The 26,162-nt window shown below is 41.1% G+C and overlaps 1 protein-coding gene across 1 annotated transcript; it reads left to right on the forward strand.

Moving 5' to 3' along the window:
* Positions 1-3,347: 3,347 nt before the first annotated feature.
* Positions 3,348-16,839, forward strand: FUNDC1 (FUN14 domain containing 1). The gene is made up of 5 exons (XM_051638465.1): positions 3,348-3,445; positions 5,593-5,749; positions 7,608-7,683; positions 14,465-14,593; positions 16,199-16,839. Exons 1-5 carry the CDS (start codon positions 3,415-3,417, stop codon positions 16,274-16,276), a joined length of 471 nt encoding a protein of 156 aa, XP_051494425.1. The 5' UTR covers positions 3,348-3,414; the 3' UTR covers positions 16,277-16,839.
* Positions 16,840-26,162: the final 9,323 nt, after the last annotated feature.

The raw sequence follows: 26,162 nt of genomic DNA on the forward strand, positions 1-26,162 counted from the left end.
CATTTCTCTGCCATTTGCTGGCCTATCAAGCTTTGAATAACAGCATTTCCAGCCTGGTTTTTGAAAAGGAATGATCCACTCTTTCCAATACTTTTATTGCCAGGTTATTCAAACTGTATTTACCAGGTTAAATCTGCTGAGAATTGAAATTTCATTCACATATATGGCCTAGTGAAGGAGGCCTGCAGTGTTTGTTGCCTTCAGTTTTTACAATTAAAACACACAAGATGGTTAAAAATTCAAGTATGGGTGTCCCAGCTTGGAAGTCTGGTCAGGAGCACAAAGGAGCTATCAGGACTGGAGTCACATAGGCATTTGAAGGTTAGAGGGCTCTCCTCTACTTTTGTTTTTTCAGTTGTTCAATGTGGGGTTTTTTAGTATTTTCAAGGTAAGCATGCCATGTATATTCTCTTGCAAGCCATGGTACTACACTTGCTTGTCACAGATAGGTGGTCAGATGGTGGATGCACAGTTTGAACTTGTAGCCAGGGATCACAGAGCAAAGAAACCAACTTTTCTATCCAGTTCTTCTGATGCTTTAGGGAAACTCTGTTTCTGAAGAGCCTTTAAGGGTGAAGCTAAAACATGGCCTGAGTTTAAACTGCCTATCTTTCCTTGAAAAATGTGTCCCTGTGAATAGCTTGAAGAAGACACCTATGTGCAGTTCATTTGAATGGGCTTGGGGTTTTTAGCACAGCTGCAGAGCTTGAATAACCTGTGGTGTCCTCAGTAAGGTCTAACACAATTATGCCAAAGATCACGGTGGGTCTAGTCACAAGCCCTCCAAAATACTCTGGATCATCAGGGTCAGCCTGACCTCCCAGTCATCCTCCTCCCTCTCCTCTGTATTACTGGAACTTGGCTGCTGGCTGCTGCTGTCAGAATCAGAGCTCCTCAGCCTGGGCAGACGGTAAAGCCCAAAGAGCACGAGCAGGGCTTCAGCAGAGGCCCAGAACAACTAGAGCTGGCAGTCAGCGAGGAGCATGACTTCCTGGGGGAGCTCTTATGGCTCCTGGCTCCTCTGCAGCATCTCCTCCAGCAGCCAAGTCATCTGGAGACTCTGCTGCTCCTCATGCTGCCACAGGAGGCCTTGGGTGGCCATGTCTGATTGGTCCCACCCTCAGCACTCAAAACAGTCAGGATGCAGGGGAAGATAAGTGTGGTATAAGTAAGAGAGGCCTCAAGAGTGCAATTTAAAACTGTTACAGGTTTAATAGAACAGGGGATAGTAACACTTGGGGTTATAATGGGTAATAAACTAATATACACAAGACGGCTTCCTTGCAGCCACATCTTTTGCTGGTCCCGGGTTTTGCTGACTGCCTGGAAACCAGCTGGACCACAGTCCTGAATGCATGCAGATCCATTTATATTGAAAAGCCTAAACTGCTCAGTAGAGGACTCCTAGCTGCCATATCTGTGTCTACCCAGGCTACCCTTACAGTCCTACAGATCCGTGGTTACTACTCTTGGTGGAATTCCTCAGCTGGAGATTGCAGGTGCAGAAGGAGGACACCAGCAGCAGGCAGTGGATGATGTTGCCCTCATGTGTGCTCAGGTCTTTGTAGGCTCTGCCCATTCCCATGGCTGGATGCAGCCCTGTCAAGAGTGTTGTTTTTGGGAAGGGCTTACCATGAGCAATGGAGGCACCCGCTGCATCTGTAGACTTGTCTTGACCCAGAGCGTCACCAGTCTCAGCTGCTACAGCCACCATTACCATGTCTCCATATGCGCAGGTATGAACAGCAACTGACAACAGTCAGGAAGACCCCAAATGCCTGGACAAGGGGAACCTTCTCTAGAGATACCATGGACGAGTTAGCTGTGCTGCCTTCGGGCCACTCTTAGCATTGTAAAGGAAGCCAGGAAAGATGCCGTTTTAGTTTCATTAGTGCGCTGCCTTCCAGTGTTATTTATAAGGACTGTGTGACACACTCCAACCTCTTTTCTTTGACAAGCTGCTAATTTTAGAAAAGAGACTGTGACTTATTTAGCAGTAAATTCAACAAGCTTTTTGTTACTGCTTGGGAAATGAATTAAAATAATATATTTATGCTTAAACATAAAAGTCCAATGATGTCAGGCGTGTCAAAAGAAACTGTAGAGACAAATTCGAGTTCCATACAGAAATAATTTATTGAAAATATTAAGGAAAACAATGTGTTACCTCATTCTGTCTGGCATGCTACCACCTGATTATCATGATGGCTCATGTTTGTCATAAAAAGCAGTTAATAAGCAAGCCACTATTTTATAAACTAACTGCAAATTTTATAGGCTAACTTCAATCTCAAAGCTGATTCAAAAAGTACCCTTACATGGAATGTATGTTTTCCTTTCTTTTTTTGTTTATTTGTTTTGGTGTTGTTGTGTTGGATTTTTTTTTTGTATGTTAAGCCTGGTGAAATAATTACATGGTTAATTAGAATCTTAAATGCTTGGTTTGCATGTTGCAAGATACGTCTCACTCCATAAAAATAGCTTTACAACATTGGAAAAAGTGGGTTTTTTTCACTTTAATTGCCCATCCTGTGTACTAGCAGCAATAGAGTCCAAATGAGGGGCTGTAAACATTTTTAAATAATCAATTTCCAATTCTGTTTTATCATGTAGAACAACTGAACGCTCTTGTTTCCTCGATGTCCGTATTGCCACGGCATTTCTGGAGCTGTGCTTGCCGTGTCAGCTACCTCGCCGTCACGGCCACGCAGGTTGTGTGGAGCTGCACCCAATAAAACCTAAACAAACCCAGGGAAATAAAACGCGTTTCTCAGCCCACCAAAGCAGCACCAACAGCACCCACCTCCCCCACCCCCCCCTTTGCGTTGGAGCAAACTGGGGTGAAGTCGACTCCGAGTTTCACTTCGTTGGTGACTGTCTCGCCGCTCACGTCAAGCTTTGTTCTTTCAGGGGCCGCGCGCTTCCCTTTGTTTCCCGGTCCCTCACGGGGCGGGGGAGCCCGCCTCATCCGAGCAGCCCGGGCCGAACCGGGCCCCTCTCGCACCGGCACCGAGACGGCGGCTGCGCAGCCCGCGGAGCCGGCACCGCTCCCGGCAGGAGAGAGCCAGCAGCCCCGCGCCTTCCCGGGCCAGGCCGGGCCGGGGACACACAGCTCCCCCGCTGCCTTCCGCCGCGCCGGCGCTGACCGCACACAAGCCGAGCCCCACAGCGTCAGCCCCGCGCTGCGGGAAGGCTGCGGGCTGGCCCCCGCCTGCCTGCCCTCCCCGGCGGGGAACTGCGGCCCCACCCGCCTCCCCCGGGGGCAGCCCCGGAGGCAGCCCGGGGGCTCCCCGCGCTCCCGCGGCGGCAGGCGCAGGCGCGGGGCGGGCCCCGCGGCGGGGGCGGTGCGGGGCGGCCCGTTGGGGGCGGGGCGGGGCGGCCCCGGGCCCGGCTTCGCTGTCAACACCAGCCGACATGGCGGCGCGGAGGCCCCGCACCGCCTCAGGTCAGTGGCCTCCCCGGGGGGCTCGGCCGCGCCTGCAGCCGCGCGTCCCGCCCCGCTTCCTTAGGGAACTGGGCAGGGAGGCAGCAGCGGCCGCCCCTTCCTGCCGGCAGCGGGGGCAGCCCGGGCCCCCCGCCGGTGCCGGTGCCCGTGCCCGTGCCCTGGGGGCGGGGGAGGAACGGCGGGCGCCCTGCCCCTCCCCCGCCCCGCACGGCCCCGCACCCCGCGGCCCCGCACCGCGCCGTTCGGCGGTGGAAGCGCCCGGCAGGCCGGGGCGGCAGGCCGGGCGGGAGGCGGGGCAGACCGGCCGGCGGGGCCCGCGCAGGCAGCGCGGGGAGCGGCAGCCGTAGGTGCCGGGCTCTGGCCTCGGCCTGGCCGCCCCGGGGCCTGGGGGGCTGCGGAGCGGAGCCCGCGGGGAAGCGGGGGTTTCGCTGCAGGTCACGGCGTCTCCGTGTCTTCCTCCGGGCGGATGGTCGAGGGGTGTGACGTCTGTTTTGCACAGAACAGTTGTAGGTGCCTGCAGAGCAGGCGTAGTAGGGTCTCACCAGGAAGGGAGTGTTTTTAATCGGTAGAGAATCACAGAATGCTTTGGGTCGGAAGGGACCTTCAAGACCATCTAGTCCCAACCCCCCTACCGTGGGCAGGGGCACCTCCCACCAGCCCAGGTTGCTCCAAGCCCCATCCAACCTGGCCTTGAACACTGCCAGGGAGGGGGCAGCCACAGCTCCTCTGGGCAACCTGGGCCAGGGTCTTGTCACCCTCACAGCAAAGAATTTCCTCCTAATGTCTAACCTAAATCTGCCCTCTTCCAATTTAAAGCCTCTCTCGCTCGTCCGACTGCTACATGCCCTTGTAAAAAGTCCCTTCCCGGTTTTCCTGTAGGCCCTTTCAGGCACTGAAGGCCTCTATGACATCTCCCTGGAACCTTCTCTTCTCCAGGCTGAACAGCCACAACTCCCTGAAGCTGTCCTCACGGAATAGGTGCTCCAACCCTCTTATCATTTAGGTGGTGATTTAACTTCCTCTCTGGAAGCATCATTACAGAACTTAAATTTCACCTTAAATATGTTTAAACAAAGTGGACTTGAATTAATTGATGTATGACCATAGAACTGTCATATATGCTTTTAAAATACTTTCCTTTGAGAACTTGAAAATAATCTCTTTTCTTTGATTGTATGTGGTACTTGGGATCTCTAATTTGAAGTTGTATGCAGCCTATTTTGAAATTGTTGGCAGAGCATTTGTACTGCAAATATGGAACTTAATTGAAGTTTCAACTTCATCTGTTTCACCTGTTGAGGAGAAGGAACAGAAGTGTCTGTTCTTGGCATATGAGCATCTGCTAACATCTAGCCATCTGAAGAAAGCACTAGGTCAGAAGTTCTCAATCTTTCAAAGTTTTGGTTTATCCAGAAGAGAATTGTGTGCTTTCTCTTAAGTTAGACATGTTTCATGTTGCTTAAGATCATAAAAGCAGTTGTAGTAGGTCAGCTGAAGACCCAGCAACCTGTGAAAGCCATTAGCTGCAGGATGCACTAAGAAAGATTTAACAGGGAAGGCACGTACTTACGCTTTCTCAGAATGTTTTTAATTATTTTCAGCCCAGGACCTCTTGAGCCATGGTTGTTGTCTTTGTGTCTGGTGGCCTTTTGTGGATTTTGTTCCCACACCCTTTTAATTTGTTCTGTTCTTACTTGGAGTCCACATCACCTTTTGATTCCTACAGCGTCCCACAGCAAGCTGTTCCACAGGCTACCCAGGGCTTCTGGTGGGTGGGGGTGTGAAGGAGAGGAAAACTTTCCTTTTTGGTGTTGAAGCAGCTCCCTGGTAGTTTCATCTGATACCTCTTTTTTCCTGTACTTTAACAAGTTGGAGATTCACACTCACCTTTTTCTGGGTCAGTAATGGATTTTACAGATTATACCTTCACTGACGTCTTCCTTTCCCTGAAGATTATGGCATAAAATCTTAAAATCCTCTATTCTGTGAGCTGCTGGACTATAGCCTGTATGCTGCAACTTAAACTATTACATTAGCTAGTTAATACCAAAACCAGTTCTGTAAATGGTTGGGGTTTTTACATAGATTGTTAATTTGAGGTATAACTGAGTAAGTAACTGGTTTTATTTTTCTCTTTTCTTTTTAAGAACATGAAAGTGATGATGATTCCTATGAAGTGTTGGATTTAACAGAATATGCGCGGCGTCACCATTGGTGGAATCGTGTGTTTGGCAGGAATTCAGGTCCAATCGTAGAAAAATATTCCGTAGCTACCCAGATTGTGATGGGCGGTGTGACTGGCTGGTGAGGGGCATCACTTTTCATAATTGTCCTAGACCTTTTACTGTGCTAAAAGTTCCATTTCCAAAGCTATTTGAAGCAGATAAATGTATTTTCTCTAGCGGGATTTCCTTTGTCATTGATCAAGGTTATTCATCTGTGAACCATCTCTTAACTCATTGCTGTGACTCATCATTCTAGTGTTTTGTGGTATTGGTAAATCACCAGTTATCTAGGGGAACGCATACCAGTTAATGTGAAAAGGATTCGGGGAAATGTCAGACCTCTCAAAGTACAAGGAATAAATGGAAAATTACTGCGTATAACTTTTGTTTGTATGGAAAGGCTTATGTCCTTACTAGTATAGATTTAGAAACCTCATTACGATATGGTGGTGGCTATGACATTTTATAGGTAAAAGAAATAAAGAAAAAAATGTGTGGGACGGTATACTTTTCATTAAGAGCCCCATTTTGTAGAGACTTTTTCCCTCAATTCAGCTGGAGCCATTTGGAGCAAATCAAGTCTGCACTCGTGTTAACTGGAGAGAGATACCACAGCATAGTTACGCTAAAATAATTCCTGGTGAAAGCTAGAAAGTAAAGATGAGAACTGAAACTGGAAAATGTGGCCACAGCCATAGCAGCTATGTCAGGGTATTTATTTGTCAAAGGTATTTGCATGGTATTTGTCTATCCCAGTACTCTAAAAATTTTTATATTCAGTGAAAAACAACAGTATGGTAGTGCAGTAACTTGAAATCAAATTATGCAATGTTTGGAAGATAAAATAGACGAAAAATTAAATTTTCATGTCTAGGCTCATTGCAGCTTTGATGAATGTAGGCTTAGCTTTCAGTCTGTTTTATTAGCCTTTGTAGCCTTAAAATTATTTTTAAAAGTTAGACATGTGTACGTAAACTCTGAAGCTTCTAGGGAATAGCTCATCTGGCATCCATAAAAACTGGCTTATTGAAAGATGTAGAAACTGCTTATTTCAATATCTATAGATGTGTATACCTCTCTGCATGTATTAATGTATATAAATATGAATTCACTATTGCTATGCTGAGGGGGGAAATTGCCCTCTGTGTGTGGGCTTGTGAGGGAGAGGCAGGTCAGACACCAGCCGAGTTGCCAAGGGAAGTTATGGAACCATCAGCCTTGGAGACACTCAGTGCTTGACTGTGTAGGGCCCTGAGTAACCAGGTTTATCTTGGACGTTGGGTCGGGCTTTGCAGCTAACCTGCTTCTTGGAAGGTGGCTGGACCAGATGACCTCCAGAGCTCCCTTACTGTTCAAACTATTCTATGGTACTGATCTCTGTGCTGTTTTCTGTTTGATGAGGGAGTGTTTGGATACCGTGAACATGATAAGTAACCTGCTAGTTGCCTCGAACCATTAAAAATAGACTAAGGCCATGTCCCAGTAGAGAGGACCTGCTTTTAACTCTTGTGGTAGGCAAGTAACTTTTCTTTCTACCTGAGATACTTTAATTTCTGAGTTGTGTAGTTAATATATATTATGGTATGATATATTTACCTTCTGTTTGCAAACACTTTTATTTTCTTACATTGTGCTTTATTAATATGCTACATTTAATGGGAGCATACAGCTTTTGTGTATAGACAAGGTCTGGAGATCTCAAGCTTACTTTAAAGGGGCCATGAGGCAGCCATGAACTACCATGCATGTTGTCTTTATAGACATGATAAATTAGATACTGTCTGTATTAAATATTCTGATTTTAAAAATTAAACGTGAAATGCATTTGCTTTGTTAAATGAAAAAAATAGCAATAGTTGTAGTTGGGAATTTTGGAGTGTGGCATTCTTCAGCAGACAACTTCATTGGACCGGGTTTTTTTGTTTTGTTCTCCTAAGGTGTGCGGGATTTTTGTTCCAGAAAGTCGGAAAGCTTGCAGCAACTGCAGTAGGTGGTGGCTTTCTTCTGCTTCAAGTATGTAGAATTTCATGCTTTATAAGTTGGCAAATGTGATTTCCTGAACAATAGGAAAAATACAGCTGTTGGGCAAAATGTAATTAGGAAGGCTTCTTATCTACTTTATCTTTTTAGTCTTATTGATAAAAAAAATTGCATTTCAGCTGGAATATTGTGTGCAAAAGAGACATGTCTAAAAATCAGTGGTAAATCAGAGTCTACTCTAAAATGGTTTGTAGTAAGCCAAAATAAACCTCTGCGCAGAAACTGTGATGCTGTATGTGATTCAGTATTGCCAGATTAGAGGAACTGCCTGCAAACCTATGGTTAGGGAGATCAAGGGATTTAATCTGTATTTATTTTAAGTAGGTTTGAGAATTTCATCAGTGCTTTAGAAGAAGCAGACAGCTTTGGCACTGGCTTGGAAGCCTTGCTCTGGTTCCATTACGAAGCCCTGTTCTTCTCTTTTCTGCCCATGCTGTATTGACTAGTTACATCTGTTGAACCTCTGAAGCTTTCATGACTTCTGATAGCTTAATTGCAGTCTGCTGTTCAGTTGGATTTCAAGTCCACAGTTTTTTAATGATGTTATCTGGCAAGACCGTTTGCATTTTTCTTCAGATATGGCAGTTCAGGGAGAACATATTTCCAAAAAACGTTTAAATTAGATCACAGACCTTTAAGTGAAGGAGAATTTCACATATTCTTCTGTAAGATGCCAGCTAATTCTTACCTTTTTTTACTGATGTTTTTCATGTCTTAATACCTGTGAGCTTGTAATTTTTCCTTTAATGGTTCTAGAGGAAATAGTCTGGTGCCTGCTTAGGTTCATGAAAATAATATACCATTTTTAGAGACAGGATGTTTTTGAGATTATATATATATATATATCTCTCCTTTTTTATTCTTTCCAACATCAACCTTTAGTTATTCCACCATCATCCCCAACATCCCATCTTTAGTTATTCCTTTGATTGCAATGGCTGCTGTCAACCATTGATCAGGAAGGCCTGGGTAGTACCTCTGGTTGCTGTATCAAAACGTCACAGCTGCGTGAAGCACTCTTACTTCATGATCATGTTCTCTTTTTGGGTTGGTTTTGTGCTTTGTTTTTTTGTAACCCCCTTGTTGGACATATAACTGAACTGCAGCACTTACATGAGAATATATGCTCTTGCAACTATTCGGTTTGAGCTTATTTCAACAAATCTAAACTGTATTTTAATTACTCAAAAGCAAGCATCAACAACAATTTAAAAAGTCAAATAAGTTTTGATATGAAGCTTTATAGTATTAGCACTCATTCTGCCTCACCATTGTATATTGATGACTTTTAAAATCTCCTAGAAATCATTGGTTATTGGGCTTCTACCTAAAGATAGGGATGAATTTTACAAGGATGTAAAATCTGAAAATGGTTTAAGATCATCGAGATGTAAATTTTGGGGAAAATATGCTATGCCAGCAAATTAATCTGATAGAGCATCCTCAACTTCTTTATCCCGTAATACGTATTTCTGGATCATGAGGGAAGAAATAAATACTTTAATACATATATATATACACACACACACACACACACGTATATGTATATTTATGCAGGGTATATTGGAAGTATTTGTCATAATTTTCATCTAGTTGATTTAAAGATCCAAATCTCTCTCTCCACTTTGTATGCCATTGTTCTCAATTCTTTTAGTGACAATTTTAAACTAAATATGCCTGAGGCCTGGCATCCAGGAGTAGAAAGTGGTATATTGTCTACAGGTGTCTTTCTGACTTCAGAAAGCTGAAAAGTGAAAACAAAGAAGACCTGTAGACCAAGAAAAACAGAACTTACGTAAAACACATTAGTTGTGCAGCTTTTTTGCTTTTTGCACTGTGAAGTTTGGGGAGCTTTTCTGTACATAAAAAAGATTTGCCATGCATTTGAGTGTTTGATTTCTTAGTTGATCTAATTTACGGTGTATCTGAAAAGGAGTATAATCCAAGAGGAAAATGAGTTGCATATTCTGCTTGAGTTGTCTGTATCTTTAATTAAGTAAGATCAGATACTTTTGGAAGGGAAGGAAGTAAATGCCTTGGTCTTTCATTTTAATTCAAAACATTTTGCGTTTTAAAGCTGAGTCATAAATTCTATAGTGTAATTACATTTCTGTGGTCTTTAATTTTTTCATTTAAAGATCACACATCATGATTTTAATTTCCCTATAAATACATGTTCACTGCTTCCCCTGAGTGGGCAGAGGAGCATTTCAGCACATGACTAGAAACTTCCTTTTTATCCATAAATTACTCTGAAGTTGCAGATTTCATTTCAACTCCTGATTGCAATATTGATGTTGTAATTACCTGCTTAAAGAAGAAAAAGAGCTACAGAAGGCAAGAATCTTGGCTAAAGCCTGTTCAATGAAACATTTCAGTCCTGAAATTTAAAAAAACCTGCATTTTTTTCTTCAGCATGTGATGACTTTGTCCAAAGAAAATGAGTAGGAAATTGAAAGCGATACAGTTTTGAAGTGTCAGTTTGTACAAGAAACACAAAAGATTTTTTCAGATTTTTGTAAGGTATCTAGAAGTTTTTCTTTCTTAATGCAGATTAAATAAAAAGTAGTCTGAGGAAGAGAATAAATATTACATTGAGGAATGTACACAGTTTATAAAAATCATGATTTTTTAATCACATCTTTGTGCTGGATATTTCAACCATTTCATTTGATTGATTATCTTTTTTATTGAAATAGATCTTCCAGTATGCTGGTATAAAACCAGTACCCATGCACTATATTAAGGAAGATATAATTGATTTCTCATAAGAAGTAAGGAATTTTCCTTGTATAACTTCTAGTTTATACAGCACTGAATTTAATGAAATCCTGATAGTAGGGAAGTATGAACTCAGGTGGCTCTCCTATAATGAAGTAGTTAAAAATAGTTGTTCTTAATGAGAGCCTGTTCTCTGTGTTTTTAAACTCCTGTATCCTTAATAAGGGTTTCATTGCTTTTTGCTCTGCAGTCAACATACAAATTGCAGGTTTCCCCATTATGTGTTTACTGTTGATTGTAAACTTGTATTTTTTGTTTGGTTATTTTTGCCATCATGGATGTTTTGCCTCATTCTATTAACATGCCACTGATTAATTCAATTCTTCATTAAATTATTTTCTAACTCGAGAAAAGTTAAATCTTTGAAAACAACACAAGAAGCTAAATAAACTATATATCCTTGCGTATATGTTCAACGGGTGTTGGTTGATACCGTGTCATGATGGCGTTGTGGCATCTCAGTGAAACTGGGAGAGAATGACATGCTTTTGGGGGTGGGGACTCAATAAGAAAGAGTTGTATTCAGTTTTGTGTTGAATATCTCACTTGACAGTAGATGTTTATAGACATAGGGAACGTTCAGTGGAATAGCCAAAGCAAGTGGTAGTTGGAAGCCAGCCTTTTAAAGAAAGAACACATTTCTGGCTGGTTCTGATATGAAACGGAGGGGCATCACTTCTCTGCCTTTGTAAACTGGAGTAGTTTCACTGGTTATAGTGGAGCTGTGCTGGCAGATGGTGGCTGAATATACAGCCTCTGGAGTTTAACTCCTACAAAGAAAGTTGTATTGTTTCTCAGTCCTTCCTTATCTGTACATTGAAGTTACAGACTTGTCAGATCTGTACTGGCAACTGGTTGAGTGTGATGGGGGTTGCCACCTGTCTAAATACCAGAAAACACCTAAAAGTATACATAGGCTCTTCTGCTGTGCAAGCAGCTGAGCACAGGAAGCTCACATGTGTTTTCTGGGCTTGCTTGGGCACTTTTAGCATGAGAGATTTTGTCTTTGAGGAAGTTAAAACTCTCTTGTTTCATCTTACCATATACATATTTTTTGCTCTTAAACATTTTTTCCTCATTGCTCTTAATAATGTTTCCTGAAACCTTGCATTCCTCCCCAGTATCACCCCCAAAATGAGAGCTCCCCTTCTAGATTCTTCATTTTCTTTAATGTAGATGCATATATTTCTAGTATTCCTGCATTGATATATTTTTTTCAATTGCTATTTTGGAAAAAAATCCATTATTTTTTCAACAGTTCTGGAAGATCTTGAACAAAAATAAATGTTACTGATGTGATATATATTTTTTCATTACCTTATATATGTTCCTGTACAAACAGAAATCTACACACACACACACGCACACACCACCCTACGTGTCTCTTTAATAATAGATATATTCTTATATGTATAGACCTAGATGTCTCCTTAATATGTATAAGTATGGAAATGAAAATAGACTATTAGTATTTCAGTTTGTTATTATAGTGGCTGGGTTTAAAAATACTAGTGAACTTTAAGAATTTGTGTTTATGTAAATTAACTGTTGTAAGCAAATAGGTTGTATATGATGTATTGAGATCCAAAAATTGAAGTTTGTCTCACTGACATTTGACTTCAGTGGGATTATTTCGGTGCTTAGATACAAAGTTATATAATTAGTAGGACTGCAGCAAAAGCAGATATGGCACAGGCATTGACTGTCACTGCAGTGAATTACAGGTTTTTTTTTCTTCTCAGCTATAAGTTTTATATTAAAAACATCGTCCGCTGTTGTTTATTGCATAGATGTATACAAAACCTCAAAAGTAGAGCTTAAGATCTCTGCTAGTAAGTTCAGGGAGAAAATGAGTGTATTTTTTATTGTGTAAACTGGAGATTTAATACAAATGTAACTATGGGAGAGCTAAACAGAACTTAAATTAAAAACTCCTGCCTCATCTTTGTACTGTATTGATAAATGAGGTAATTAAACTAGTCTTAATGAAATATTTCTTTTAAAGTCTGTTTGCTTCTATTTTTTTGTAAGTCAGCAACTATATTAGCATTTCTTGCATTGTGTTGGACTGGGTACATCAGTCCGTATTTAGCTTCTGCTTTTATGAGTTGGGAGGTGCTAATTCAATGCTCAGGCCTTTTTGAAATTCTTGAGGTAATGTTAAATTCGTAAAATAAAAATTACCCCAATGCACAACATTTTTTCTTGGTTCATCATCCAGTGACTGGATGTGCAATCAGTACAGCTTTAAAACTGGTTTTATGGTTTTGTACTGTATAGACAGTCACAGAATCACAGAATTACCAAGGCTGCAAAAGACTTTTAAGATCATTAAGTCCAGCCTATGACCTAACACCACCACACCAGCCAGACCATGTCACTAAGTCCTGACTTAGCTATCCGTGGCAAGCACTACTGCCGTTGTGGATAAATGGTTTTACAATAGACAGGCAAGGTCAGTACATTTGTTATATTCTGAGGGATGAAGTAAAGGAGAGTATAATATTTGATAAGTTTATTTTGCATTTGTCCAGTGAATTGTTTTTTTCCATCTTGTGCAAAAATGGAAATTCAAGTTTACTTTCTTACATGGGAGGTCTTTCCGGAGCTTTATTCTGAGTTCAGACAAAATCTGTCTGACATGTGTTTCATTTTAGTTTTTTCAGGATCATGAAATTCTAATTTGTGGTTACATATGTTGCTTAATTATTGTAGCTGTTGTAAAACAAGTTAAGTGGTCTAATTTTAGCTATATGGTAGATAGAACTATATAAAAGTCAAAATTCAGTGCCTGTAAGCAATGTGAAATACTTCTTTTTGTGCCAAACCTAATAGTATTTCCTTAAATACCTGTTCCACAAAAGTAATTTGTGACTTTTATTTGCCAGTTGTACCATGTGTATAGAATGCCCTTACGTAAGGTACATGACTTTAAGAAGGACTTGAGAAATCCCACACTTCTTAAAGAGTAGTTTACCTGTTTAGTGGTCTGTATCTATTTGTCTTAACAGTTAAAATAAGCAGTAATCCAAAGTTTCAGCTTTTTCCTCTCTTTTTTTCCAATTAATGAGTTAACTGTTCTCCAGAGCATGCAGTAATTGCCTCATTTTTATTTTTTAAGCTATGATTTTGTGAAAATTTCAGTGTTTCTTTTGTGAATTGTCTTAAGAAAATTGAATTGTCTTAAGGAACTGTCAGTGTTGGTAAAGTAATAGAACATCTTTTTTTTCAGCATCAAATCTTAGTAAGAGAAATAAGACAAAGGGATGAGATGATGGTTAAATGTGCTAAAAATTCTTCATGTTTTTAGCATCCATAAGATGTTGTTTAGGCATTTTGGGGGTCTGAGTGTAAATTGCTATGAACAATCCCCCAAAATGTATCCATTTTGCTGATGTTAGAGAACTCGTGCTCTACACAGGACATATTATTTTTCTACCTAACGGCTTTGTTTTGTAGAAGGTATGAGAATTCTCCTGTGTCAAATACTTCTTTGTTGGGCAGTATAAATGATGTAGGATAAAGTAAGCGTTCAGTATTTCTAAGGATGATTTGGATTAGCCCCAGATACCCTGTCACAAATCAGAATTCCATAATTCTGAAAGAAGCTGAAATGAAACAGTTTTTTTCATTGTTATCCTATTAATGTGCTTTTCTCTTTTATTACAAGTATTACAATAAATGCTGAAGGAAAAGCATTGTTATCTAAAGCTTTTATAACTAATAGAGAGCTGGTAAAACTGAGAGGAGTCTACTGAATTTTGCCATAGTACGTTCTAATTTGATCTTCTGTTATGGTGCAAAATATTAGTGTTTAAAGCAGAGTACCTGTTGTGTTGGGCACAATGTCTTTTCCTGTATCTGTAATAATAATAAAAAATATTAGAAGAACACTTTGTAGGCACCAAGATACTGTATTTTTAATTTAGAAAATGTTAACTACAACGGTACTAATTCCTCTTTATTTTCCTAGATTGCTAGTCATAGTGGATACGTACAAGTTGACTGGAAGAGAGTTGAAAAAGATGTAAACAAAGCAAAAAAGCAGTTAAAAAAGCGTGCAAATAAGGCCGCACCTGAAATCAATACTCTAATTGAAGAGGTAAGTCTAAAGTGATAAACTGTTTCTATCAGCCAATATTTCTTACCTTCCTCTGCAGGAGATGATGAGTTGAAAATGCAGGTTAAAAACTGAAAAAACATAATTTGATTATCATGGTGAGGCATAAAAAAGGGTCTGGCTTTCTATTTTATTAAAAGTTACAGTTTGTACTCTTACTCATATAGCTTTCTGTTTTGTTCAGTCTTAAAGACAACACACAAACTTCAGAGCTAATGCTCTAGCTCAGCTGATACAGCTTAGGGGTGCCATTGGCTTTGCCTTTTCTTCTCTGCAGATTTTGGCTAGGTGGAAAGCAGTAAGGTCATGACATGGTAAAAAGTAGAGTATGTTGTGGTTAAAACTTGGTAGCTGCTAAGACAAAATCCAATTCTACTTTGTCTGCTGATAACAAAATTACTTGGTTGGAAAAGGCTGACCTTTCTGGAGAAAAGATAAAACCAGTTTGTAACTAGAGTTGTGGTTTTTAATGTCATTTTCATGCAGCTCGGAGAATATCTGTCCTCCAAACCTGTCAGTTTCATACTCTGCTGAAAAGAGGTAGCCTGTGATACTGATCAGTGTCACTGAGTGTCATGCTGTCATTTGAAAACTTTTATTTAATAATTTTATTTTGTAAAAAAATGTGTAGCCTGTTTTTACAAATTTTCAGGTTTCATATAGATTATTTAAGTTCTCAGTAATTGTGAATTATGACTTGGAATACGCTGCAGACAGTGTAACAGCAGCCACAGTAGCCCTCTGAAGTTAGGAGTTTGATGTCTCAAATTTAACCTTTATGGAGTTGCACATAAGTTGATAAAAATTACCTTGAATTTTAATATGATTGAAGTGGAAGTTTAAGAGAGATGGTTTTCTAGCTTTTTCTATACCCCATTCAGCTTAAACTGCCCTGCCTTACAGAAATGGGTGAGACAGAATCAAAGTTTTTAGTTGTTTCCTTTTTTTTTTTCCCCCAGATTGTGTTACTTTCTTCTAATTGAGTGCTAGTAGCCAATCTGAAGTGTTTGAAGTGGAGAATTTATGAAATGGCATGTTTGCTATAACATGTTAATACTTTGTGCTATTCCTTAATGACATACTGTACACAAATGTCATCTTACGTAAGTGTGTTTTGTACAGTTAAGTTGTTAGGAAACTGACTCATAATGGAGTGAAATGTATTTCTTTTCCAATGAGCTAGTGTTCAAAAAATAATATTTTTTTAAACTTTTTTCATGTGATTAAAATTGAAATGACTGTGGTGCTCATGCTTTTTTCCCCACACAACCCCCCCCCCCCCCCCAGGGAGTTTTTAAACATCTGTCTTGTTTTAATCAAAGCAAGAGTGGTATTGGCATGAAATTGCTATGACAATTTCCCTATATTTTGACTTGTAAAATGCTAACTGAATTTTACATATATTGTTAAAGACAGCCGAGAGCCATTGGTGCCAGCTGTTGCCACCAGCTTTACATGTTATTAAACATTTTGCTTCCCCCCTCCGTAACTCTGGTATTCCTGTTTCCAGGCAATAGTGTTAAGTATTAAATGTTACAGTCAGACAAAATGGACTCAGTTCTTTATTAATATTATTTTTCTTCTCAGTCTACAGAATTTATCAAACAGAACATAGTGGTGTCCAGTGGATTTGTTGGAGGCTTTTTGTTAGGCCTGGCATCATAAGGACCTGAATCATCTCTTCCTCCTGATGGCATTCTTCAAAGAACAGCTGTGGTGACAATGCTGTCTTAGACCAGTGTGGGTCACTGGGCCTTCGTGAGCAAGACGGATGGACTAGTTAGACAACTTGGAAGCTTTTTCATTTCAGGCTTTTGCCTCTTGAAGCTTGGCAGAACTAGGATTTGCTGAAAAACGGTGCACTGTGCTCATTATAGCATTTCTGGGCAAAACTGGTTCATCTTCATCGTGACTCTTTTTATCTATGACCTTTCAAGATCTAGCATTTTTTAAAATGTTAATCTTGGAATATAGTTATATAACCATACTGTAAGAAATAAAGCTCCATTTCTATGTTTTCAGTTAAATACTGTTTATTTTAAAAGTATTTTTCTTCATGCTGTAGTAGATTGAAGACTACATAATGTATATAACACTGTAGTTTCAGCCTCATGGCTGTCCATTTCCTTTAGAAGTCATTGCAATAACCTAGTAATCTGTAATACCTTTTTACGGAGCATTAAATAACAAAGAATCATGAGCATATTAAAGGTGAAAATTAACTTTGACTCTGACCTTTGTATACATAGCAAATAAACAAGTCTTCTGTTTGGAGCCTACAGGCAGCTGGTACAAATATTTGCAGAGATACTTGTGATAGTTCTGTGCTAAGTAAATGTATACATGTTGTTTTTCCCAGATGTGTAGACACACACAAACGCATAGATAAAACTGTAGCTCACAGACGATCACTGAAAGCGCAGTGAGGTGATGCTTAATAATTTTCTACTCAGGAAACCATGGAGGTTGTTCCAGACCTCAGTACTTGGAGAGAGGAAAAGATCAGGCTCTGCCTGAGCGTGCTCTGCAAGGGCCCATACCTTGTAGGGCTTGACAGCAAGTCAGCACAGTGTACCCTGCATGAACTGAAGGCTGCTCTTGCAGTCCACTGTAGCTGGAAAAGATACTTTCATATTCACCTCTGGTGACTCTATGATCACCACAACTTAGGCATAATTTTTTTTTTTAGCAGTTGTCACATTTGACTTTCACTGTCTAAGGTGTCAGCCACAGGAAAATGAGAGTACAGATTGCCTTCAAATTAAGAGTTACTGGAAGCATGCCTGTTTCTTCTTATGTCTGAAAAGCAAATGGGACTTAATCTGCCTTTGACAGATCAAAGCAGGAAGTGGATTCTGAAAGAGACTGGAGGAATAACTCTGGATGGGCTGGAGAATTTATTCTCAAGTAGGTTTTTAAGGTGGTTTTGGAAACTTCTTACTAGTTTGCTCTAAAGAAGCTCAGAATCCAAACAAATGCATCATGCATTTGTATGCATTTTTATGCATTTCAAACTTGAAAAAACTAGATATTTCTACCTGAGAAGGACTGTTCTCTCTGCCTTGATTCTCTGTGTTTTACTGTACCAGTAAGTTACTTTGGATTAGAGCCTCTCTCAGGCAGGTTCTGTTGGGTTTATGTTAATGTGTCTGAACAACAGTAGTGACTCAGCAGCAGAGGGGTAGGTGTGAACTTTGGATGTACAGGACATGGGATGAGCATCCATCAGCTGGGCTGTATGTGACAGGCATTTGCATGGTAACCTAGTATATATTTACATTACTGCACCTGTGAGCTTCAGAGGTCTGTATTACCTGTTGATTTCATCTGTGTGCGCTTCTGGCCACAGCAGGTAAGTTATGAAGCATGTTGTGCATCTGTGAGGTTTAAGGGTTTAGTTAAGTAAAGCCTGCTTAAGACTTTTAAAAATATAACTTAACACCCCCCAACCCAAACCCCCAGAATCACGACACTTAAATGGCCACAAAGAAGATGTTAGCATCCTAAAGATTTTGGTTTAAGGTGAATACCTGAAGTTATGTAAACACAGTTGTTGAACATTATTGGAAATGGGAAGCCTAAGGAGGAATGTGCATGCTGGGTCATTGGGATTTAAAGAAAAATTAAGAAAGATGAAAATGTGAAAACATGAAAGGTTCTTTGTCTTACTGTTCAATTTAAATGATAGTGGGAAGGTAACCAGTCAGCTCTTTTCTGTTGATTAAGCTAATGGCTTTTTGGCATGCCAGAAGAGTTGCTGAAGCCAATTGATGCAAGTCACCCACCCTGACTGGAATGAACTTTGGCATTCTAAAGAGTTTCAGGAAGGAGGGACCATCTCAGTAGCATGAGCCTGTAAATGTGTATTTTTAAAGAGTGTACCCTGTGAAAGTATTTCAAGGGAGCATTTTTTAGTGTGTGGGCTAGAAAGGCTGCTCATGTGACCAAGGAATATACTTCATAGTTAAAAGAAGAATTAAAACCCACAAACTATTTATATAGTAGTGTGCAAGACTGATTTCTGCAGAGGAAAGTTGTTCTGCTGGTGGTGTTATCTGAGATGAAAGGGTGAAGACTGATGGTTTGTATTAGGATTGGATTTACATGGTGCATTCGTGACATGAGAAGAAGCACTGCTGGCACAGCAATACTCATGAGGTTCCCTGGTACAGCTCCTTAGGCTGGTGAGGAACCACAGAACTGACACGGTGCGGAGGTGATGGAATGGCAGACTTTGATAAACACACATTACTGGGACAAATAAATGCAGCTTTTCTTGAAAATACCTGAGATTTTGTATGTGTCAGCTCAGAATAGGGTCTGGTGTGTCACTGTACATAGAATCATAGAACTTTTCAAGTTGGAAAAGACCCTTGGGATCACTGAGTCCAACCATCATCCCTACTCTACAAATTTCTCCCCTAAACCATATCCACCAACACCACATCCAAATGACCCTTAAACACATCCAGGAATGGTGACTGATGAGGTCTCCCCTCAGCCTCCCCTTCCTCAAACTAACAATTCCCAACTCCTTCAAGCATTCTTCATAAGATTTGTTCTCTAGGCCCTTCACCAGCTTCATTGCCCTCCTCTGTACTCAATCCAGCACCTCGAGATCTCTCTTGAATTGAGGTGCCCAAAACTGGACACAGTACTCCAGGTGTGGCCTCACCAGTGCTGAGTACAGGGGGACAATCACCTCTGCTTCTGCTGGTCACACTATTTCTAACACAAGCCAGGATGCCATTGGCTTTCTTGGCCACCTGGGCACACTGCTGGCTCATATTCAACCGCTTGTCAATTAGAACCTCCGGGTCCTTTTCTGCCAGACAGCTTTCCAGCCACACTTCCCCAAGCCTGTAGCGTTGCCTGGGGTTGTTGTGGCCCAAGTGCAGGACCCGGCACTTGGCCTTGTTGAAGCCAGACCATTAACATTAGCCCAAATATCCAATCTATCCAAGTCTCTCTGTAGAGCCTCCCTATCCTCCTGCAGATCAACACTCCCGCCTGGCTTGGTGTCATCTGCAAACTTGCTGATAATACACTCTATGTCCTTATCAAGATCATCAATAAAGATGTTAAACAGAAACGGTCCCAACACTGAGCCCTGAGGAACACCACTTGTCACTGGCCCCAGCTGGATTTGACTCCATTGGGCCTGACTGTCAAGCCAGTGCTTGATCCAACAGGTCGTGTGCTCATCCAGGCCATGAGCAGCCAGTTTTTTTATGTAAGTTCTATGGGGAACACTGTCAAATGCTTTTTGGAGATTCAGATAGACAAATTCCACAGTCTTTCCTTCGTCCAATAGTCAGGTCATCAGGTTATAAAAGGAGATCAGGTTCATCAGGCAGGACCTTTCATAAGCCCATGCTGACTGGGCCTGATCTCCTGGTTATCCTCTATATGTCTTCTAATAACACTCAAGATTATTTGCTCCATGACCTTCCCTGGTACTGAGGTCAGACTGACAGGTCTACAGTTTCCTGGATCCTCCTTTCTGCCTTTCTTTTAGATGGGTCTTACATTTGCTACCCTCCAGTCCATTGGGACCTCTCCAGTTATCCAGGACTTCAGGTAAATAATGGAAAGTGGCTTGGTGATCACATAATGGAATGTTCTATAAAGTTAGTTAGAAAAGGAATGTTTGGGTTACTGAGAATGGAATAGAGCATAACAGAAGTACTGTGTTTCCAGTGGTAAGTTCTCTGGAATTATGTCAAAGTTACTGTTCTCTGACAAAAACTAATGCAGGCTAAGAAGATTCAGAGAAGGGTGAAATAAATATTGAAGAAAATATTTTTAAGATTATGTTTTGGAAAAAAAATCAATTTTAGAAAGCAGATGATTAAGAAGGAAAATATTAAAAATACATAAATCATTGAAAGGCTGATCCCGCATGTCTGTGCCTTTTACTGTATAGCTGAAAGGAAAAGATGGAGCAACATTGAGGTAAATTGCAGGAGTGCTCAGTTATATCTGCAAGATGCAAGAAAAATATCTTTAGGTTGCAGGTCTGATGCAATGTGGTGATGTCCCAGTGCTGGGACATATGGAAAACTTGATGTTTGCTATTTTGGAACAATTAGGGAAGCGTGCAGTGGACTCTTAACTACTGAGACAGCTGACATTCATCAGAACACGTAAGACCAGAAGCCAATTTTAATGAAGATAATTGCCGGGTAAGTCTGCACAAAGCATCTGTGCTGATCCAGCATATCCTGAAACCTCAATGGTGTTTGGCCCTGCATTCAAGCTAAGTAGCCGTCTCAGTCTTGGAGTGCTGAGGAATGTGGTGCGGAGACGTAACATGGGCTTTTGTGCTCACACACTGGACTGGAAACAGCACGGCTATCCCTAGCGTGACTGGAGCCATGCTTTAACTAAGAAATCTTGCTGGACCCAAGCTGGGCCAAATTTATAGCTTGGATAAACCCATACAGTGGTAACAAATCTGACTAAAACAAATTTGGGCTCTGTGGAAAGGGATCTGGGGATCCTATTAGCCAACAAGCTCAACAGTGTGCTGCAGCAGCAGAGAAAGCCAACTGGATGCTGAGTTGCATCACCAGCAGAGATAAAGAAGTCATCATCCCTCTCTACTTGTCAGGCCACGCATGGAACACTGTTCAGTTTTGGTCACCACTCTACAGAAAGATTTGGACAGGCTGGAGGGCCGTCCAGAGGAGGGGGCCACAAAGGTGATCACAGGACTGGGAAACCTGCCGTATGAAGAAAGGCTGAGAGAACTGGGTTTGTTCAGCCTGGAGAAAAGATAGCTTAGGGGAGACCTCATCACCATGTTCCAGTACTTAAAGAGTGGCTACCAAGAAGATGGAGACACCCTTTTTTCAAGAAGTCTCATGGAAGAGACAGAGGGTAATGGGTGCAAGTTGCTCCTGGGGAGATCCCAGTCGAATACCAGAAGGAAATTTTTCACTATGAGAACAGTCAAACATTGGAATAATCTCCCCAGAGAAGTGGTGGATTCCCTAACACTGGACACTTTTCAGACTCAGCTTGAAAAGCTGTTGAGCCATCTCCTCTAAATCATGTTCCTGACTACAAAGATTGGACCAGATGATCCTTGAGATCCCTTACAACCTGGCATTCTGTGATTCTGTGATTAGTTCATAGGTTCAGCATCCAGAGGTCCTCTGCCTCCCTCACCCTCTCCTCTTGTCTACTGACCTCTGTGTCCACAGTTTCTCAGTGTGTTTCTGGATCCCTGCTTTTGTTTTGACTGTCTTCTTTTCTTTTCCCACAGCTGCCTAGAATAGAACACCACAGCATACACTATGGCTGATCTGTGAAAAAGATGAAGTGCAGTGCTTGAAAATGGGGTAAAGTTAGGGAATAAATCCCAAAAGCCAATTCAGCTGTGGGACTTCCCAACAGCTAACACCTGTGGGTTAGAGAGATCAAGGAAGCTGGAGACCACATTCATTTATCTCTTCCTGGGAAACTGTGGAGAATAGCCACAGGAAAAGAAAAAGGGCCTCCTCTATCTGTAAAGAAGTAGATAAAACAATATGAGACCAGAGCTTGCTGTGAGCAGCACTGTGAATGTTGACAAAAATCAAAACACTGTTTATCGTGTGTTTGGTGTGTGATTGGCTACATCCTGGGAACCCAAGGTCTGTGTATGTGCCAAGGAGCAGGTGTGAGTGCTGTTTGCATTCTCTGTACCCTGATTGCTTATTCTCAGTTCCCACTGTAAAAGTATATAAGGGAGCATTTTTCTCATAATAAATGATTTCATTGCTTCTCACCCTGGAGTTCGTGTCTTAACCGCCACAGGAAACCCCTCCTGCTTCCTTGACCAGTACCCTACCTACCAATCCATAAGATATTTTGGCATAAGAAATCCTTGGTCTCTTGTGCTGGCACACTCTGTTGCATGGATGTGTTTCAGCATTCAGGGAAGTGAGGACAGAAACTTGAGTCTCATCTCTTCAAAGTTTACCTTAAGTCACTGCTAAATAGTAATGTTTGCTGCTTGAAGTAGAAATATATATTTAATCCTTGATAGAAGGGGTTTTGGCTTCACTATCAGGCCCCCACAAAATCAATTGCTCATAGCCTTAAACTGTAAAAAAATGTTTCTCTGTATGTGGACTGTATATTTAAAAAATGCTTAATAGAAAATGTTAACATCCACAAAAGGGATTAAAAAGTTTTGAACCGTACAATTCCTATGTAATACAGATGCTTGGAACTTTCATCACAACAAGAGATTGTCTGTATGCACTTGCCAATACACACTCATAGGGCCTAGAGAATTAAAAACCAATATAATAAATAGGATTTTAAGTCAACATCTTACTCTCTTGAAGTATTAGTTGTGAAGTGTCTTCTCATGTGTTTAACAGAAAACAAACTCATACTGCAGCCAAATACACGTATTTTTATTTTCAGTTTTCAAATCCTCTCCAGTGAGTTAATTGAAATGCCTCGATACCTAGATGTTCCTCAGACAGAAATCTAGGCAAAAATACATCTGAACAATTCTGTAAATGTAAGAAAAACCTATAGATGTATGAAAGGAATATATGAAAATCAAATGTTGCCAAATATTACTTCAAAATCCACTTGGGACAAGAAAGAGGAGGAATTAAAATTAACAGCAATAAGGGACTCCATATTCTTGATGCTCCTATAACTGTGTATGATTGAGAAACTGCCTTTCTATAATTGCTAATATTTGTTTTCTATTTATATGCCATCAAATATGATGCTTACTTTCCAAACATAAAAGCTTCTTGTACCTGCTAAATTGTGTGCCAGCTTCTGTAGGAGCTTTGGCTTTGGGGCTGCTTTGCCAGTAAAGCTAAGCAAATGCTTCAGTGACTGACTGGTTTGTGTATGAAAACAGAGGTAGAACAAACATTGGAAGTGATATACACATTTTTCTCTTTCTATGTTGTTAAAGAAATCTCTAGTTAGGCTTTGAGACCCTCAGGTAGACTGCAGAGAAGAGAAAAGCAGGGACTGCATGCTGTATAGGAGTTACAGGGAAGGGCACCAGGAGTAGAATCCGTCTCTGCAGATGGATGTTGAGCTGGATATCCTATGGCCTGCTTACATAAATTAGAAGAAATAGGTGTTTCAGTGGCAAATTTACCTTACTCTAAAATTGATATCTACAGTGGCTCAGATTAGTCTGACAGAAGGACCCATTTCCCCCATCGTTTTTAAAGGCAGCCCAGGCCTTTACTTGCTCACCTGCAGATAATGAAGGATGTGTGTGATGAATTCCGTGAAACATGTTGGAACTGCCAAGAGCATGAAGGATGACAAGGTGATTTACCAAGGGCAAGTCATGCTTGACCAGCCTGTTCTCTGATGAAATGACTGGTTATATAGAGAATGGGACCTCTTCTGTAAGTTGAGAGCTGCCTGCACTGCTGTGTCCCAAGGGCAGCCATCGATATCTTGGTTGTCCAGCTGGAAATTGTAACAAGCAGAGTACAGAAAGGACTGCTGCTGCACAAGTTTTGTTCAGTATCTGAGTCAGAGACCTATGTGAGGGGCCAAAATGCAGCCACTTAACAAATTGTGGATGATGCCAAATTAGGAGAAGCATTTGGCATACCGAACTGTAGAGCTTCTATTCAGAGACAAAGCTGGGCAAGTTGAGCATTGCAAAGAGCAATCTCACAGGGTTCAGCATGGAGAAGCAGGAAGTCAAGTGCCTGGGGCAGGCTTAACCCCACTGAGAGGCACTGCCTGTGCATCAGCTATGCTGGAGAGGTCACGGAGGTTACAGTGAACCTCAAATTGAATTTAAATGAACCCTGCATTCTCACTGCAAATGGAGGAAATTACATACTGAGGTACCCTAGGAGGAGCATGGCCAGCAATTATGGAAGTTTGTGATCTGCCTGGTTGTACTCAGTGCTGGTGAGACCACACCTGGAATGCTGTGACTGCTTTTGGGCACTCCATAAGGGATGGGGAGAAATTGGAAAGGCTCCAGAGATTACACCTAAGCTGATTTGGGGCCTAAAGCATAGAACCTACAAGGGGAGCTGAGATTGTTCAGCCTGGGGAAAAGGAGGCTGAGGGGTAATCTAAGGCAGCCTACAGCTGCATTAAGGGAAGTCACCATGATGATGGAGCCAAACCCTCCTCAACAAGGAGCATCAGCCAGTATCTGGGGCTTAGAAGGCTCACAGTGGACATTACCAGGAAGGTGGTGCAGCAATGGGGCACATCATCAAAGGCGGGTGTGGGTTCTGCCTTCTCAGGGGTTTACAAGATATGGCTGAACAAAGCCAAAGCTGACCTGATCCAGTGTTGATGACCTACTGTGAACAGAAGGCTCCAGTGGTCCCACCCAAAAAGCACATCTGTGGGACTGTAGAAATCAGGTACTATCCTGCTCATCCCATTGGTCTTTCTTCTGGGTTTAGCCTTGTGTTCCTGTACATTTGACCACACATCAGAAATGCTTTTCTGTGGCTGGTCTCTTCTTACTATTCATACTGAGAGGGAAAACTAGACAGTGAGGGTATATGGTACTGAAATTAATTCCAGTTTTTTGCTTTAAAAAATAATTTCAAAAGCAAATTTATTTATTACATCAGCATTGGAAAGGTTAGAGACCTGCCAAATGTTTTCATGATATTAGATTTGCTTCTAGAAAATTAAGATCCTCTGGCAGGTGACATACAGGAATTCGTGTACATGTGTGATTTGCCTGTCGCTGCAACTTCTCAAATATGGAACACCTGGAAAAATGTGGTGTTGTTGTGTTTTTTTTTTTAATAGGCACTCCTACACTAATTTTAAAATAGTAAACTGGGGCAAGGTAAGTATCACAGAGCCTAATGTGAAAAAGTACACTGATAGAAAATAAGGAATAAAATATGTGATGAAGATTGACATGGCAAATAAAAAGGAAGAGGAAAAAATAGCACAAAATAACAGAAGATATAAAGTGATTAGGGAGCACTGAGAGAGAGACAGGAATGGAAGGTTGGTGACAGATGAGGTTGATAAGGCTAAGGGCCTAAAGGAATTCATCGCCCCAGTAATCAAAGAGGCAGCAGAAGGCAATATCCCAGGAACTGGGATTTGTTTTCCTCAGGGAAGGAAGGAAAATGTCAAAAGGTTTTACTCTTGCTCTGAAGTGGATAATAAGGCAATTAGTACTATTAAAAGTTCTCAGGCTGGAGTGATAAATCACACCCTAGGATTGTAAAAGGAGAGGGAGATGTGGAAAAACTTTTATGAAACAATTGTGATAACTTCCTGGAAAGGGAATTACTGAGAACCGGTGAGTGTCTAATGAAGTTTTGGCATTTACGGATCTGTAAGCTTGACTTCACTTCTGCAGGGAAAACTAAATACTGGTGAGTCGTGGCTGTGTGCACTTCGAAGTGCCAACATGAATACATTATTAAAAATACATTATTTTAACATACATGCCACAGGAGTAGTATACATAATAGAAATCATTTGGAGTCTGCTGCACGAAAGATTTATGCAAATAATCTCTATTAATAGGATTTCTCAGTGCAAATCCTTTCTTGACAATATGAGA

Source organism: Apus apus, chromosome 1, assembly GCF_020740795.1.
Source record: "Apus apus isolate bApuApu2 chromosome 1, bApuApu2.pri.cur, whole genome shotgun sequence".
In the NCBI taxonomy this organism is placed as follows: Eukaryota; Metazoa; Chordata; class Aves; order Apodiformes; family Apodidae; genus Apus; species Apus apus.

Bases quoted from the DNA above. Each gene is read 5' to 3' on its own strand.
- FUNDC1 (XM_051638465.1), top strand. From the start codon at position 3,415: ATGGCGGCGCGGAGGCCCCGCACCGCCTCAG. The intron at 3,446-5,592 runs GTCAGTGGCCTC...TTTCTTTTTAAG, and splicing joins GAGGCCCCGCACCGCCTCAG to AACATGAAAGTGATGATGAT. The intron at 14,594-16,198 runs GTAAGTCTAAAG...TTTTCTTCTCAG, and splicing joins TCAATACTCTAATTGAAGAG to TCTACAGAATTTATCAAACA.